Consider the following 15,436-nt stretch of genomic DNA (forward strand, 5'->3'; position numbering starts at 1 on the left):
AAGACCAAAGCTTTATTTATTCCTCAAATGTGATTATGCTCAAGCAAGATAAAGCACCAGCCAGCTACAAATACCCTGTGGGAATCACCCATTATGTCAACGTGTTTTGATCTTTATTCATGCAAAATCATGCCTAAAACTTTTTTTTTTTTAAATTGAAATAGATGCTTCACTAGAAGTACCTTACACCTTGTACCAGTTCTCCAATAAGTTAAAAGCCATTATCTTTACAGTGGGTGTTAAATTATGTTATGTTTTAAGAGAAGATTGTAAAACATACAAAAATATTTTTTTCTTTAAAAAAACCTGTATTTTTTGTTTCTTTTATTTTTGAAGACAGGTTCAAACTACATCCCCTACATAATTTTCCTTTTATAAGTTTGTTTTAATTTCTTCTGAGTTGTGAAAATTGGTGGAGATGCATCTAGTTAATGTTTTATGTTGTTCAATGTAGATGCTTTTTCTGTGGAGGAATACAAGAGGAGTCCTTTGATTTGAAAGAATACTTGGATAAAGCACTTCTGAAAGATGCAAGTAAAAAGCCCAGTCTAGCAACATTATAGAAGTCCAGAGATTTAGCAAGTAGTGTTAGAAAATTATCTTGAAGACAATATAATTAAATTTATTTATTACATTAGTAATTGATAAGACAGTTCCCTAGTCTCAAGGAACCAGATTGTGAAAATGGGCGAAATTTGGAATACACTTAAAACTTGCTCTGTTCATTTCTACGTGGAAAAATTAATCTGTTTAATATTTTGGTCTACTTTTTGAGGAGATGTTATTAAAATGACATGTACTTTTCACATGTTTAACATCTTAAAAGCATCCCACTTTTTAAATTATTATTTTTTGCTGACTGCTTGGGAGTTTGGCATGTGAAATGTTTTAATCCTGGTTTTATCCAGCAAAACTCATTTAAGTCTGCCTATATTTTCATGGGTTTTTCCTCCTTGCTGAGTGTTGCTTTAGAAATACAGAATATTTGGGGGTTAGGTCTTTGATGGAAAACTAGAGTTCCTGGATGAAGTAAGATGTAGATATGACCTGATACTGACTGTCAGTGACGTTTGGTATGTGATGGACTTCATTTTGTTTATGAGGACACTAAACCACAAAGACTGGACTATGTGGTACCTGACCGTGTTGCAGGTAACACACCAGGGGTGGCAGTGTGGTTATCAGGAGTGTGGTATGGATTTATTCAAGGAACTTCTTGATGGAGAAAGCTAGGGGAGCTCAGCAGCTATTTTCCTGGCAAGTCTATTCTTTCTGATGGACTTACACACATGGTAAGGGAGGACAAAAGGCTAAGACCACACGTACAACCGTGCATTGGACACTTTGGGCATCTAGGTATTCTTGTACAATTAGGTAATAGTACTTAGAGTGCAAGTTAACTGAAGGTAAGTAATGGCTTAATGACAGATTTACGAGTAGAAAGCATCAATTTGTCAAATGGTTCATCAAGCAAAATCATGTTATGACAACGCTGGAAAACTATCTGTTCCTCTTGAAGCATAATTCAAGATAGCTGTCTGGACTCCAAACTTGGTTAACTTTCTTGGCAGCAGTCAGATATGTTATGTCAGGTGAGGATATGTATCTTTGGTAAGTAAGTTGATGTGTAAATCTACTATTGTTAATGTTAAGAACGCCAGAAATCTGTAAGTACCAGGGCTAAAGAAGAAAGGATCAACCTTATAATTAGCCATGGCTACAAACATGGACATATGCAACCACAGCCTGTGAATAATCTAAGTCAAGAGTGATTTTATTTACTTAAGTTTAGCTGAGCTCACAGTCCGGTACGGTAGGTCTAATTTTAGGCTTCCTTAACATGGACTATTTCAAGGCTGGTGAAACAAAGCAAAACACTAGCTACTTGAACGTTTTCAGTTTTCTGAATTACCTTCTACTGAACAGCTAATGTTTATGATGTGAAACAACCATCTGTTTTAGTAGTTTAAAGAGAATCTTGTTCAAATGTTAAATACTCTAAAATGTGTTAGTGAAGAGGCTGTCAGCCATTTGTCATACTACACTATTCAAAACTTTTAATGCAGAGGAATAGTGAGCTGACTTCCTGTTCCGCTTTGCATTGATAAACCAGCATCAAAGTACAGACAAAAAAAGTACTTAACCTGGTTTGGTCAATGTGCTATGATGAACTGATTATTCTTTATATGCTACAAGGAATAAAAATGTACTTACTTATCTGAACCATCCAGTTTTTACTGTAACTTTGAATTAAAACATTCTATGTGCTTTGTGAGCAGAGGTGAAAGAAGTAAGAAAGAGTTGATCAGATGTGTATGGCCGCATAATAAATAGTTTGACAGGTGGAAACTTTGCAGAATGTGATGCCTCCTTGAGGAATTTCAGGACAAGATGAAGATTAAACATGGCAGTTCTGTGTTTTGATTTGTACTGAAAGAGAGAGGAACACATCTTCTGAAAGAAAACTGGTCCCTTAAACATATGGGAGATTTTTCAAGGTTGGCTTCAAAATAGTCTCTAGTGCTTTTTTAACACTGTAGGATACTGCGCACAAGGCACTATGCATATGCTGTTCACTGCAGTATCCCAATAGAACTTGTTGCCCAGATGGTGCAAACCATATGTCTCTTGATAGTTTATCTATGTCTGGGAAATACTACCTATAAATATAAGAAATATTGTAAGACTTCTCAAAAGCAGCTGTAGTGAGTTTCTTGTAAATAATGCTCTGGAGGCATTCAAGCTGAAAGCTGATTTCTGATTTAACTTTCTTTTTTTTGAATGGCAGAGATGAAGAAGTATGGAATCATACTTGCTCCAGTACAAGATAACAGCTCTTAAGGCATGTGTGCATACTTCACTGGTTCATCTGCATAGATAGGTTTTCCCCATAGGAGGTGCTTAAGAGCTGTACATCACAAGGCTTCAGTCTTGAGTCTCCTGTTCCCCCTCCTTCCCCTCCCAAGATGTCTAGTTGTCTGAATGAACCTTTTTGGAAATGTAACTATATAGAAAGCCAGTTAATTTTTATATTTGTTCCCATGTCTTCTGTAACTCATTTGACTATTTGAAAGGCTAAAGGAGAAACTTTTCTTTGCCCCTATGTAAGTTGTTAAAATACATGTTCTATTTCGCTTACGTGGCACAGATCCACAGAGGGGTGGCAGTCTAATTACATTTCCAGCATAGTGGTTCTTTGAAGTGTGAACTAATTAGGAATGGGCATTGCAAAAGTTTAGACTAGCGCTCAGGAAAAGAATGCTTCATGTAACCATCACTAATTCATTAGGATAACCAAATCTTATTTTCTTTTGAGTAAAGATTTGCACATTCTCACCTACAGCAGTGTACTATATATAATACTTCTTTGGAGCTCCTCTGAAAGCACAACTCTGTTTAAAAGTAAATTAGCTAAATTGAAAGGCTAACTGCTTTGAGCTTCAAGTACAAAGGATGTCCGTGCTTAGATTTCTTTGCCAGCTGCAAGAGGCTGAGATGTGGTTTCAGAAATCCGAACAGGGTATCTCATGACACCTAAGAATTTTAATGTGGTGTCATAAATCACTAATTTATTCTTGTTCCAGTATTGCTTGCAGAATCTATTCAGATCGATCAGTTTTATGTACTGGGGAGGAAACGTGATGGGGGGACAACCTCAGTCTGTTAACAGCTTATGTTATATACCTGAAAAGCTCTTATATTTGCATTGCTTCCTCTTATGATTTTGATCAAAGTAAAAATGAGTATATCTCGTGTGAATCAGAACTTACTTTTGCAAGACAAAGAAGCAAAAGTACTTGTGGAAGATGAATATGGCACACGATCCCTTTATGGACTTCGATTTTTCTGGATCATTTCAGCTGGATGTTTTCCAACATACTTGGATGCTCCTCTTTGTTTCCGGCTTTTTTGCTTGTTTTCACAGTCTCATCTTTCAATTTTATTTGTGTCTAGATCTCTTAAGTCATAGAGTAAATAACACTACAATGATATAGCACTACCTTTGTAATGTGTGTGTCACTCCAGTGTGATCCACAGAATCATGTCCTTTTTGCATGGGACACTTTTTAACTTGTGTATCTTGTTATGTATCAGCTGCTGCTGAGTCTTGGCTTATACTGTGCTGTATCCAGGTTATACAAAATTGAGAGCTTGCAGGCTTAATTTGTTGTATTTTCTCCATATGATAATTTTCATACTTTCTCCCTTTTAATGAACTCATGTTCTTGTTTTAAGTCTTAAACCTACTTCTAAATACTTCACAATCCTATCTATAACTATTACTCTAATGATTTTTTTTTTTTTTTATTTCACGGAATATCATGATCATGTAATTTCTCTTTATTCTCAGTTCACTGACTGTAGTCTCGAGTAGCTGCTTCTGTTACATGATAATGTTATTGAGCTATGTGTAAACCTGAGGAACAAAATGGCCCCATTTCATACCTGACTCTTGGGGAGTGAGGATAAGTACCATCCAGAACTTTTCAAAATCTGTCTGCAATGAAAAGCTCCAAAGGAAAAGGACACTTGCCAGATGCTTGCTTGGATAAATTTCACTGGCTAGGAATGGTAGAGAATAGGAATAATGCTCAGGTTTTTTTGTTTGCGGGTTTTTAAAGTCACAATTTAATGTGTATGTACAGGTTTCATAAACGTGTAAAGCGTTCAGATAGCCTTCTAAAGAAAGGGTTCCTCTCACAAAATAAATAACATTCATGGTGAGATTCTTAACACTGACTCAGTGTGGCATTGTACTTGCTCTGTATATTCTAGAGCCAGGACGTTTCAGCAGAGATTTTTAAAGATTTTTTTTTTTCCAAACATAACTTTAAAGAAGAAAGGAAGGAAATAGAATTTTAAAGACAAATGGGACCTTTCACGTAATAACCTTCTTATTCTTTGAACAAATACATATACCACAAGAAGTGATCAGTTATGGTAAATAACTATGGTAAAAGTTTCACAGTATTACTGTATGAAAGATGTGTATACTGTAAAATGTCAGTGGATGTTTGCCACCAACATTTTTCTCTTAAACACTTCAGAAGGGACTGGATAAGGCTTTTCAAACACAGATGATTTGCTGTACCAAATGTTCAGGTCTCTCAAATCTCAGGAAGGTGAGGGCTGGGATTTCTGCATAGGAACAGACAGACTTCTGAGGGCTACCCCGTGGTTTGGTCTCTGGCTGCATGTACAGGTCCTCACCAGGGCTGGACCAGTCAGAGTAAGCTGCTGCGAGCCATCCTAAAGCCAAGGCTTAAGATGCTCGATGTAGGTATTTTTTCCAGAAGTGCATTGCATCTGCTGCTCTTATCAGTTCTTGGGAGGTCAGTGCTGCTTATAGTCAGGTCACATTCTAATTCAGATGCAGAGCTTTAGTCAGGGTTATTTTAAAATTTCAGCTTGTGGTTTTTAATTCTTAAATTAGTAGCAAGGGAATACTGTAAAGACCTTTGTCCTGTGTTAATGCAACTGAGACAGTACTTTGTAGTAAAAGTGAGTTTAAAACTATTTGGTTTGTAAAAACAAAAGTGAAACTTGGCAGTGTTCTTTTCTTTGTCTGAAGGTTAACTTTCTATACTGAGAGCTGGGGATGGCTTAGGGTGTAGGTGTTGTGTCTGAGTCCTTGCTTGCACTTTTAGCTGTTTTTTCTGGGTGTGTCCATATTGAGACCACTTTTGATCATGTCAGAAGTGCACGTTTGAGACGAGTGTTCTCATTTTCCCCACTTACCCTGCTTTAGCAGTTTCAGACTCTACCAACTGAAAGGTTTTGTTTCTTTGGTTGAAAGTAAACCAGTGTGCAGCCCAGGTGTGTATGTATCTCCTGCTGCAGTGATAATGGGCTAATGCAGTACCAGGCTGGTGCTTTCCAAAGTAAAACCCCTTTGGAAGGTTCTGGTGCTGTTACAGGGTAACTCAGCAGCAGCTATGTGCTTTGCCTTCTGGTCCATGCAGCTTTCTAATACAGATGTTTGCCACTTTTAAAAGTATCTAAACCAACTCAGTTTCATTAGGTCATTGAAATAATACTGAAATAATTACTGAATTATATTTTGAATTATTATTTGCTTTCTGCAATCAAATTCATGACATTTCTGACAAGCCAGGACTTTTAAACTCTTACCGATTTTACTATTAAATAGTTGTTTGTATGTTTATAGCATCTAAAACAATGTAATAGAAAAATACTTTTTTTTCCCAAAACCTTTTACTTCTGGAAACTAACACTGTGAAATAAAAATACACAGAAAAATGGAGTAGGGGAAGTTATTTATGGTTTAAACAATACATTGAAAAGTAACAAATACCAAAGCTCTAAGGAGATTAAATTTTCAGATGAAAATGTCATCTAAGCTCAGCTGAGTCGAGGATCTTGGTTGCTTGCCTTGAAATGTGATACTTACTCTTAAATGATTTAGTGTGACAGTGTCTAGCCTACCTTTTCAGGATCACTAGTAATTTGTTTTAAAAGCAATTAGGTACCTGTACCCTACAATTATTTTTAAAAAATATTTTTTGTTTTAATATTTGATGTGATGCATATCTTAATATTGTTTTTGTTTGTTTGATGACAGGACTATCCATTATATGAAACGAATATGACTATGACTGTGAACTCTGTTTATTTAGAATATTTGATTGGTGAATCATACTTGAGCAGGAATCTGTACAAATACAAAAATTTTACATGTGGGCTAGAGTTCAGAATGTGATGAAATAGTCCATCCCACCATATAAATGTCTCTTTAAATAACCTATTTCTGAAGGTGTTTCTATGTACATACCTGTGCCAAAGAATTAAACAGACTTTCTCCTGGTAATACACTTGCCTGGATAATGAGAGGAGTATTCTATATTGTTTGTGAATACTGCACTGTTTTGAGGAGGACTGATATGACTGCTTTTGTGTTTCATTTTTTGTTCATGGAGGTGTGGTCTCTCTCATTCTGCCTGCCTAACAGGGTGGTAGGTGTGCACAAAGATCTGTGCTGCTCTGATTCCTGAGCTGAAAAAAGGACCTTGCATTTGAAGTCTTTTTGCTTCTGAAAGCTGAATACAGGTGCACCCTTGCCCAGAAAGAGCTGCTCTTCTGCACAGCTCCCTGAGCCAGCCTTTAACTGATCCAGAGTGGGGTGGGGGGGAAAAATTAAGTGTAAACAGCAATTTGTTTAGCCAAGGAAACAAGTATTTTCTATTTGAGTCACCCTAGACCTTTCTCCTTCTTTAAAGAGCACCCCCCCCTTCTTTTCTACTGATTTAGCATTATATCTTTAAAAAAATAGACACCTCCCCCCCTCCCCCACCTCCCCCCCCCCATCTATATAAAACTTCTTTGTGCAACTTGGTTCATTTATCATTTTTTTTTATTCTCTAGGGACAAGTGCATGTTTCAGGTTCTTGCATTTTTTTTTCAAGGACTGTCATTTACTGTGTATTTGTGTAGCTCCCACAAGCTAACTTCTAGCTGGCATTTCTGTGTATAATAGTTTTAATTGTGAAGGTAGTGGTGGACTGCTATAGGCAACATCTTAATGCTTGTATGAAGGCTGAAGATTTGAGTGTAAATGAAAGTGGAAAGTATTCATTAGTCTCACTTGAACAGTCTGCAATCTTCCAGTATTTCAGTAATATCTCATCAGCATCCTTTTTGTTGAATAACTATTTGAGGCAGTGGGTACTACTGTGGGCATTGGAAAGTTAAAAGCTCTGGAACTGGTGTTTAGTGAGGCGAAGGAAATGTATTTGAAAATATTCTTAACCTCTGCTAGAGATGCAATAATAAACCTGCTTTAAAATAGAGAGCTCACAGAACAAAATAATGAGTTGTGTGTTGTCATGTGCAGACTGATGTATTGTTAACTTACTATTACTGAGCTCTGCAGTGTGTCACAAATGTGTGTATTTTTCTATTAAGCAACATTTCTGCAATTTGGAACCTTATTTGTTGGAACTGGTCTTTGGTGCATGGTGTATAGCATTCTAAAACAGAAAATGCTGGTTTAATAGGAAGCATTATTAGTTGGCTCCTAGTAACAATTTTGTCTGTTTGCTTTGTAGGTATGAAGCGTCCATTAAGTCCTGACCACGTCTTTGAAGATGGGATTATGAATCAGCCAGCTGTTCTCTGGGGTTTTGAAGAAAAAGGACTGAGGAATGACAGACAGGACTACCAATTAAGCAAAGAAAAAAAGAAGATACTGTTTTCCTTCTGTGAAGTGTGTAATATACAGCTGAACTCTGCAGCACAAGCTCAAGTCCATTACAATGGGAAGTCTCACCTGAAAAGAGTGAAGCAGCTAAATAATGGAAAACTCCCTGCAAGTACAGCTCCTGGTGCTCTGTTTGCAAGTACAAGCACAGGTATGTGATAAGTATGAAATGTTGCATTTTGGTCAAGTAATCTGGGGAAGCGTTTAAGTTCTACCTTCCCCACCCAACATAACCATTAAACTTAATACAACTACTTAATAATATTTTCCCATGTTCAGAATTGCTGGTGTATTTCTTTTCCTGTGAAGCCAACTTCTATTGAGGCAATGTTGCATTAATGCATGATTAATGGCTGTGTTGGGCCTTGGGCAGTTGAGATGTGGTCTGTTTAAAAGTTGCTGTTGTGGCTTCAAATGGTCATGCATTTTGTCATTTGCCTTTGTTCCCAAAACAAAGTTCTGGAAGGATGTATGTGTACAGAAGAACTTTTAAAAGAAATGCGGTGGTAGGAAGAGGAGGAGGAGAGCTGGAATTTACAGGCCTGGCCCTTTCATTGTTTCTGTTTTCAGTGGCCTGGGTTTTAAATTACTGTCATTCAAGTGAGAAATAATTTGAAATAATACTTTTTTTTGCCCAGTAAGTAAAGATGCTTGGGCAAAATGCATTTAACATGCATGATGTAAAGGTGCAAAGCACATAATGTGCATTTTTTGTTGGATTTTTTTATTTCAGCGTTAGGCTCCCCTCATCGCTGTTCTGAGAAAATGTAGTGTTTCCTTACTACTTTACACATAAGGAAGTGAGCCCATGTCAAAAATGATCCAGTCTTGTATGGTTGCAAGGGTAAAAGATGTAGTGACTCTCCTTCCCTGTTTTAAGGGGTCCTGGTATGCTATATAGTCTCTTGCTTTAGTGTTCATTGTTTAAGGATTTTGCTGCAGGATTATCCCTTTTCTGTGATGTTCCAACAGCGCTGCAGAAAATTTGTTAGACCACTTTGAAGGATGCTTTTCTTACTGATAGTAGAAATAGATACTTTCTTGCTTCCCTTCCATTTATTTTGTTAAAGAAAATTCAGAGGTTTTTGACATTCTGTAGAATCCAGAAGGGCCAAAGTTGATCTTAAAAAGTATTCTTTACATTTCAAGCTAGTAAGTCATCCTTTCTAGTTCCGAGATAAAGAAAATGCTGCGGTTTAAGAAATTATTGTCTGGCAGAAGCCAAAGTTGTTGCTTACTGACACTTGACATCTGTTACTTCATCAATACCAAATTTTCATGAAAAAATTTTCATTAATTTTATTAGAGGGTTTTTTTTATTATTAGCCATGTGAGTTTGTTTTGTATGGAAACAGTCAAACTGTATTAAAGGGTTTAACAATTTTTTTCTAATTTTGATTCTTAGAATAAAACTGAATTTGACTTTTTTAAAGTCTGTATTATTGTTTTTGTTTGCTTTAAAACCAACTAGTGTAAAGTTATCACTTGGGTAAGGCCTGTGGTCAAAAGATTAAATTCCTATTGAGTAACACCTGAATTACTTAATTGTGTGCATTCTTAAAATAGCTTCATATCTATGAGACATTCTAATTTAAATTCCTCTGTGTGCTGATAGAAAGCATTTAAAATGTTTCCACTGTATATTTGCTGTTGCTTTTTTGTTAGCTGGGCATCTGTACCTGGTGTCTTTGCTGTCATTCTTGGGGATCACAGCTGATGCTCTGGCACTGTTGCTCGAAGAATGCACTGATGCTGAATATTTTACATTTTATGGACCACAAGCTTTGGAGTTACTGTATGGCTTAGGAGTTAAAATTCATGTTTCCTTGTGCTTTGTTCACTGATCTCTATATTAGACTCTATCATAGTTATTTATTAGTTATGCTGGTCTATCCACTGTATATTGAAACAGACATTCTGTTTTCATAGCTGAAAGGAAGTTGATTTCATAACATTTAAAAGAAAGAGATGGCTTACATGGCAGTTTATTATTATTATTATTGTATAGACAATTTATTATACTGTTTAAAAGCCAGTAGGACAACAAGATTTACTGAAATGTAGTTCTCAAAGAATGCTTGTGAAAAAAAGTAGAAATTAATTTTCTTATAAATTTACATTATCCAGGCTCTATTTTAATGCATGTTCTATGGAGTGTTATTACCCATTGTAATGGGAGTCTGCCTTTGCCATTTCTTTGGCTAACAGAATTATTTGTACAGATGGTAAGAGAACAGTTACAGTCATCTCATCTCACCTCACCAGTTAAGAGACTTTATTCCACGTGTGAAGGAAGCAAGCAGCCCCTCTCATACTTCGTTGTTATAACTACATACGCTCCTAACAAACTAGGTAGCAGTGAGTAAGTAGTTCAGGACACCTCAGGAAGCTTTCTGTAAAAGGTTCCTGCTAATCTCTGGTTGGGGTTTTCTTCTGTCTTCATGAGTGTGAAAGTAGTAATATTCCTGTTGGAAAATAAGGTGACTGTAAAATACAGGTGACTAAATATTCACTGACAGTACAGAAACCAGGACTACAGACCTGATCTTGTGTGACAGAACTGATCTGTGCACCATCACTGCCTCCAGCCTCTTTGGCTCTTGGTGGGCTTTGCTCCAAATGGGGACAAACACAAAGGCGTCATGAGACGTGTTGTCATATTTTCCTTCTTCTGAGAACCTCTCTATGACAGGTGACCTCAGGTTGTTATAAAGCATCCTTTTAGTTGTTGGATTCCACTGTTTTACAACTCTAACCTCAATTTGTTGCTTGTAACTGTCAGTAATAGGTAATGATCCTTGCTGTACCACTATCGAGCTTACTAAGATTTGCTAATTGTGGAATTCTGGGTCTTGGCAATAATACTCCACAATGTATAGATGAGAGGCATTTAGATAATTAAAGTCTAAATGTCTTTTTAAAGAAAACTTCGAAGTTAATTCTTTATATTTAGAGTTAATGGTATGATTGTTACAGGATTACGAAAGTTGTTTAGCAATATATTTTTCTAAAAAGTATATTCTGTTTCTGTAGACTCTTGTTTATTTTGCCTCCCCTACCCCATTACTGAAATTAGGAAGCTATTTTGTTCTTGTACGTGTACCTGCAATTTCAATTACTTCACAGCAACTAAAATGGAATATAAATGAAGTTTAACAGCTGCTTTTCTTTCTATTGACCAAATCAAGAAACTATTTAACTAAATTAGAAGGCTTGGGTGATTTGGTCCACCCATTGAACTCCTCATTTTCTTTAGACTGGTGTTAAAAATTGGTGTGTGAAGAGAACAGTGTTATACTGGAAAAGTATATTGCACATGATGTTAGAACTTTTGCTATTGCTTACGTTAATGATGGTTCATTACTACCAGTTTTATCCACCCTGTCTTACTGCAGCTCAGGTTGAAGCTTGTCAGCAATGTCATTCCCAAGGGCCATCCCTACCCCTAGGCCAGGCGTATCTGACGTACGACCAGCCTTCTGCCAGAAGGAAATAAATGGAAGCTCAGGAAAATAAGAAAGTGTGTATTTGCTTCTGCATCTTGAATTGAAAATTATTTCTGTTATTTCCTATAAGCAGGAAAAGAAAGAGGAGTTTCTTGCAGCCTTGGGGAAATCTATTTTGGAGTAGGCCTGTTAAAAGGTTTTCAGCAGCAAGTCTTGCTAGAGCCTGCAGCGGCGATAGCCATGGGTCATGTCACAGCTGCTTGAGCTACCAAACATCCCACCTGCCACCCCGAAAAGAAGGGCTAAATTGTCTGCTCTTCAAAGGGGAAGAAAACAGTTTTGAGATTATGGTACGAACTTGGCTAATACCTCCTTATCTACTAACAGATAGCTAATTGATTGATTCGGAAATAAAGGTAGGAGGGCGGCAGCGTTTTGGAGCAGCGTGCCTGCGGGATGGCAAGGCTTCCACGAGATGGTGCTCCAGCCCGGGCGATTGAGCAAACAAGCCGCGACTATGGGATTTGTTGGCTAGTTCTGCATCTTATTTCCTAAAGCCTTTTTTATTAAGCAAGGTATCTGTAGGAATAACAGCGAGTTGTTTATCAACATATGCTCTGGCCAGTTTTGTGGATGACTTTGTTATATTTCTCCCACTTATCCTTTGGAGATGCTCCACCGATTGTCATTACTTGTTCCCTGGGGTGCTATCTTGCGGTGAATCTCCTGATTCTCTCATTTGCCCCCATGCTAACATGGGAATGGTTGGTGTAGTTTTAAGAGTGAGTGTACTAGAAATACCTATCGAAGTCCAGATTTTACAGATCCTTGGAAACAGGTAGGGCAGTTTCATTTTTGTTACAGGCCAAATTCTAGAAGTGGGTGAAGCAGAACCACTTTTTCCTGAGTCCTAGGCTGTTTTAAAGAAAAGATGTGCTTTAGGGTCTGGATGACACTCATTAATACCCATTTGAAGATTTGTCTGTAGGTTTGGCTGGAAATGAGATTGGGTATCGGTCCTTTGGCAGTGTATTCTGGTAGCAGCTCTGCCTTTTTACTTTTGAAATATCTGACCTTGCAGGACAGTTTTGGAAGTGCTGTGGGGTCCCGTGCTGTGGGGACCCTTTGTAGGGAGCAGTGCTACAAGTTAATGTGTTCCCTTGCACTACTGAGGAAATAATGGCAGGGTGATTTTCTGAGAGATTGTCAACACAAAGTCGTGTGATCTGGCTCACAGCAATGACAGCCAGGGATTAAGCTAGCAAAATAGATACATACATGACTAGACTTCTGTTGTGTTCATGACGTAAATCAGGTCAAAAAAAGGGCCTGGTACTGCTAGTGCAAGGGAGAAGGTAAAACGGCAAACTTGGACATGGGAGGACAGCAAGGGAGTATGGAGAGACAGTTTTTTTTCACTTTTGGCAATAGGGATTAGAACAGCTTTGCTTCCTTGTGTGATGCTGTATTAAGCTGGATGTCTAGCATCCTTTCCACTTAATGGCGGCAGGGAGACTTACAATTAAAGTGCTCAGAATTATCCTTCAAAGGATCTATGGCCTATATAGCTAACTTGCATATTTGTTTTCCAGATTAAATGTCTAGATTAGGAAGGGTGAATAGTGTCTTCAGCCATATAAAATGAAAAGGACCTTCTAAAAAATCTAATTTAAATTTATAACTCATTTTCTAAGCATTTGACTTTTTTTTTTTCTCTCAAAAGGTAAAATGGACTATTGGTAGACATTGAGAAATTATGCGGAAAATATTCCATATAGCCTTAATTCCGCATGCCCACCTTTGGTCTGGTACATACGAGGAGGACACTTTTTTTTTTTTTTTTTAATGAGACTGTAAAGCAATTACCTTGCCAGGTGACTAGGTCAATGCAGGACTAAACAATGGTTGGTTACAACAGAATGGAACTGCAGTGCATGACTCTGATTTCAGTGGAGTTTTTCCTTCATTTTGAATTGTCAAAAGAATCTGATTCTGAATGAAGGTCTTTGTATGTAGGTTTGTATCCTTAGCTGGGCCAAGACTAGCTTGCTGATGGGTAGCTTAGTTGCCATCTAAGACTGCTTTGGCAACTTAATAGAGAAGGGAATTTTTGATTACTTGAAGCCTTTTAATTTAGGTCCTCAAATTCCTTATCAATGTTTATCTTTTCATTTTTCTAAAAAAAAAAGAACAGGGATAATCTGATTTTTATTACAGAAGATCTTTATGAATTAATCTACCAAATGCTCAGAGGAATGCTAAGGAGCAACCAAAAAGTATCTTGTAAGAGTTTGTGAGCTGAATTCTACTAAACTCTTGCATGTATAGCTATGGAACCGGTGTGTAAGAGAAGAGGAGGACAGTAGAAAGCACTGTGAACTTACGCTTCCTTGTGTTATGCCAAAATCTTTTTTAGACCTGTAGAAGGTCAATGCTTGTTTTGCCTTCCACATCTGCTGCCTACAGCTCAACCTGTTGGAAAGCAGTCTGAAGAAAGCTGCTGCTGTGGGGGCACAAACTGGAGTGATGCCTCGGGACTTCCTCTCTCTGCCCCCATGTGAAAGGGAAGTTGCTCCCTGCTTTGCTATCCTACTCTGCGTAAAGTCTGTTTATCTGTTTGGAAAAGATTAGATTCTTCTACTAAAAAGCAAAACTATTACATTTCACCAATACAATAATAATAATAATTTAAAAAAGTTATGTTCCTGTAATGCAACTTAGGTTAGTGAGCTGTTGAGAAACTGCTAGTATTTCACTTATCTCGGTACAGGGTTGTTTGAGTTCTTGTTCAGTGGTCTTTTGAACAAGATTCGTTTGATTAGATGGTTCCATGTTCTTTGCATCATTTGAGTATCTCCACAACTTTCTTAAGAAACATTTAATATTACATAAGTTAACATTTTCTTACAGTATGAAATGTATTCATGATAGGTGATTGCTATTTTTCATTCACAGCAGTCATGATTAGTTGCTCTGACATTAAGGGGATTTATTATATTGTTTTTGTAGACTTGATGCTGCTCACAAAATGTTAATGATGACTTAATATCAAGGGACAGAGCAGACATGGTTTCGTGTTTGCTAATAACTACAAACGGTATCCATAATACTTTGTCTTCTATTTGAGTAGCTGCACTGTGAAAGTACTGGTAAGATTCATAAATATAGTAAATAGATGATATGTGCACTCACAGGTAGTCATCAAGAAAAAAAAAGTGGAAATTGTTGTTTCATTGAGATTGGTTGTTTTTAAGTAATTGGTAAGTTGCATTAGTGCAAAGAATTGAACAGTTCCCTAATGGCAAAAAGAAAACACAACCTTTTTTGAAGTTGGTAAAGGTTATCAGACCAGTTATTCATCTGTAGTTTCCACTTCATCCTCTTGGAGGTGGGGAGCACATGAACGACATTTGTTAGGAAACAGAGTATGTGACTAATAAGGAAAAATGTGGTTTATGTGGGGTGGTGCTTTGGGTGGAGTGGAGGAGGGTTTCAAAGGAAAACAGGCTACCACAGCTGGCACTCTTTGCCACTAGTTTGCATATTCCCATATCAAAATGCTCTACAAAATTCTTTCCTGCAGAGTTTAACCTCTCTTCAGGGGCAGTTATGCTGTGGTAAAGAACCAGCATGTAAGACATAAGATAATTAGGTGTTCTAGGGTCTAGGACTAAAAATACAGCTGCTCACCAGCCATGATTTCAAGCTGAGAGAGAATGGCTGCAGGAGTGGTGATGACACAGTGTCTGCTCAGGCTGGGGGGGGTGGGGGT

General features: G+C 37.4%; 1 protein-coding gene across 2 annotated transcripts in view; it reads left to right on the forward strand.

Annotated features, from left to right (window-relative positions):
• ZNF385B (zinc finger protein 385B) overlaps positions 1 to 15,436 on the forward strand; it is a 169,119-nt gene that overhangs the window by 25,253 nt on the left and 128,430 nt on the right. For both annotated transcript variants that reach the window (XM_055718581.1, XM_055718580.1), the window contains exon 2: positions 8,067 to 8,369. In XM_055718581.1, coding sequence (XP_055574556.1) covers positions 8,069 to 8,369 — 301 coding nt within the window. In that variant the 5' untranslated portion in view covers positions 8,067 to 8,068. The remainder of the gene's footprint in view (positions 1 to 8,066; positions 8,370 to 15,436) is intronic.

This window comes from Falco cherrug, chromosome 8, assembly GCF_023634085.1.
Source record: "Falco cherrug isolate bFalChe1 chromosome 8, bFalChe1.pri, whole genome shotgun sequence".
In the NCBI taxonomy this organism is placed as follows: Eukaryota; Metazoa; Chordata; class Aves; order Falconiformes; family Falconidae; genus Falco; species Falco cherrug.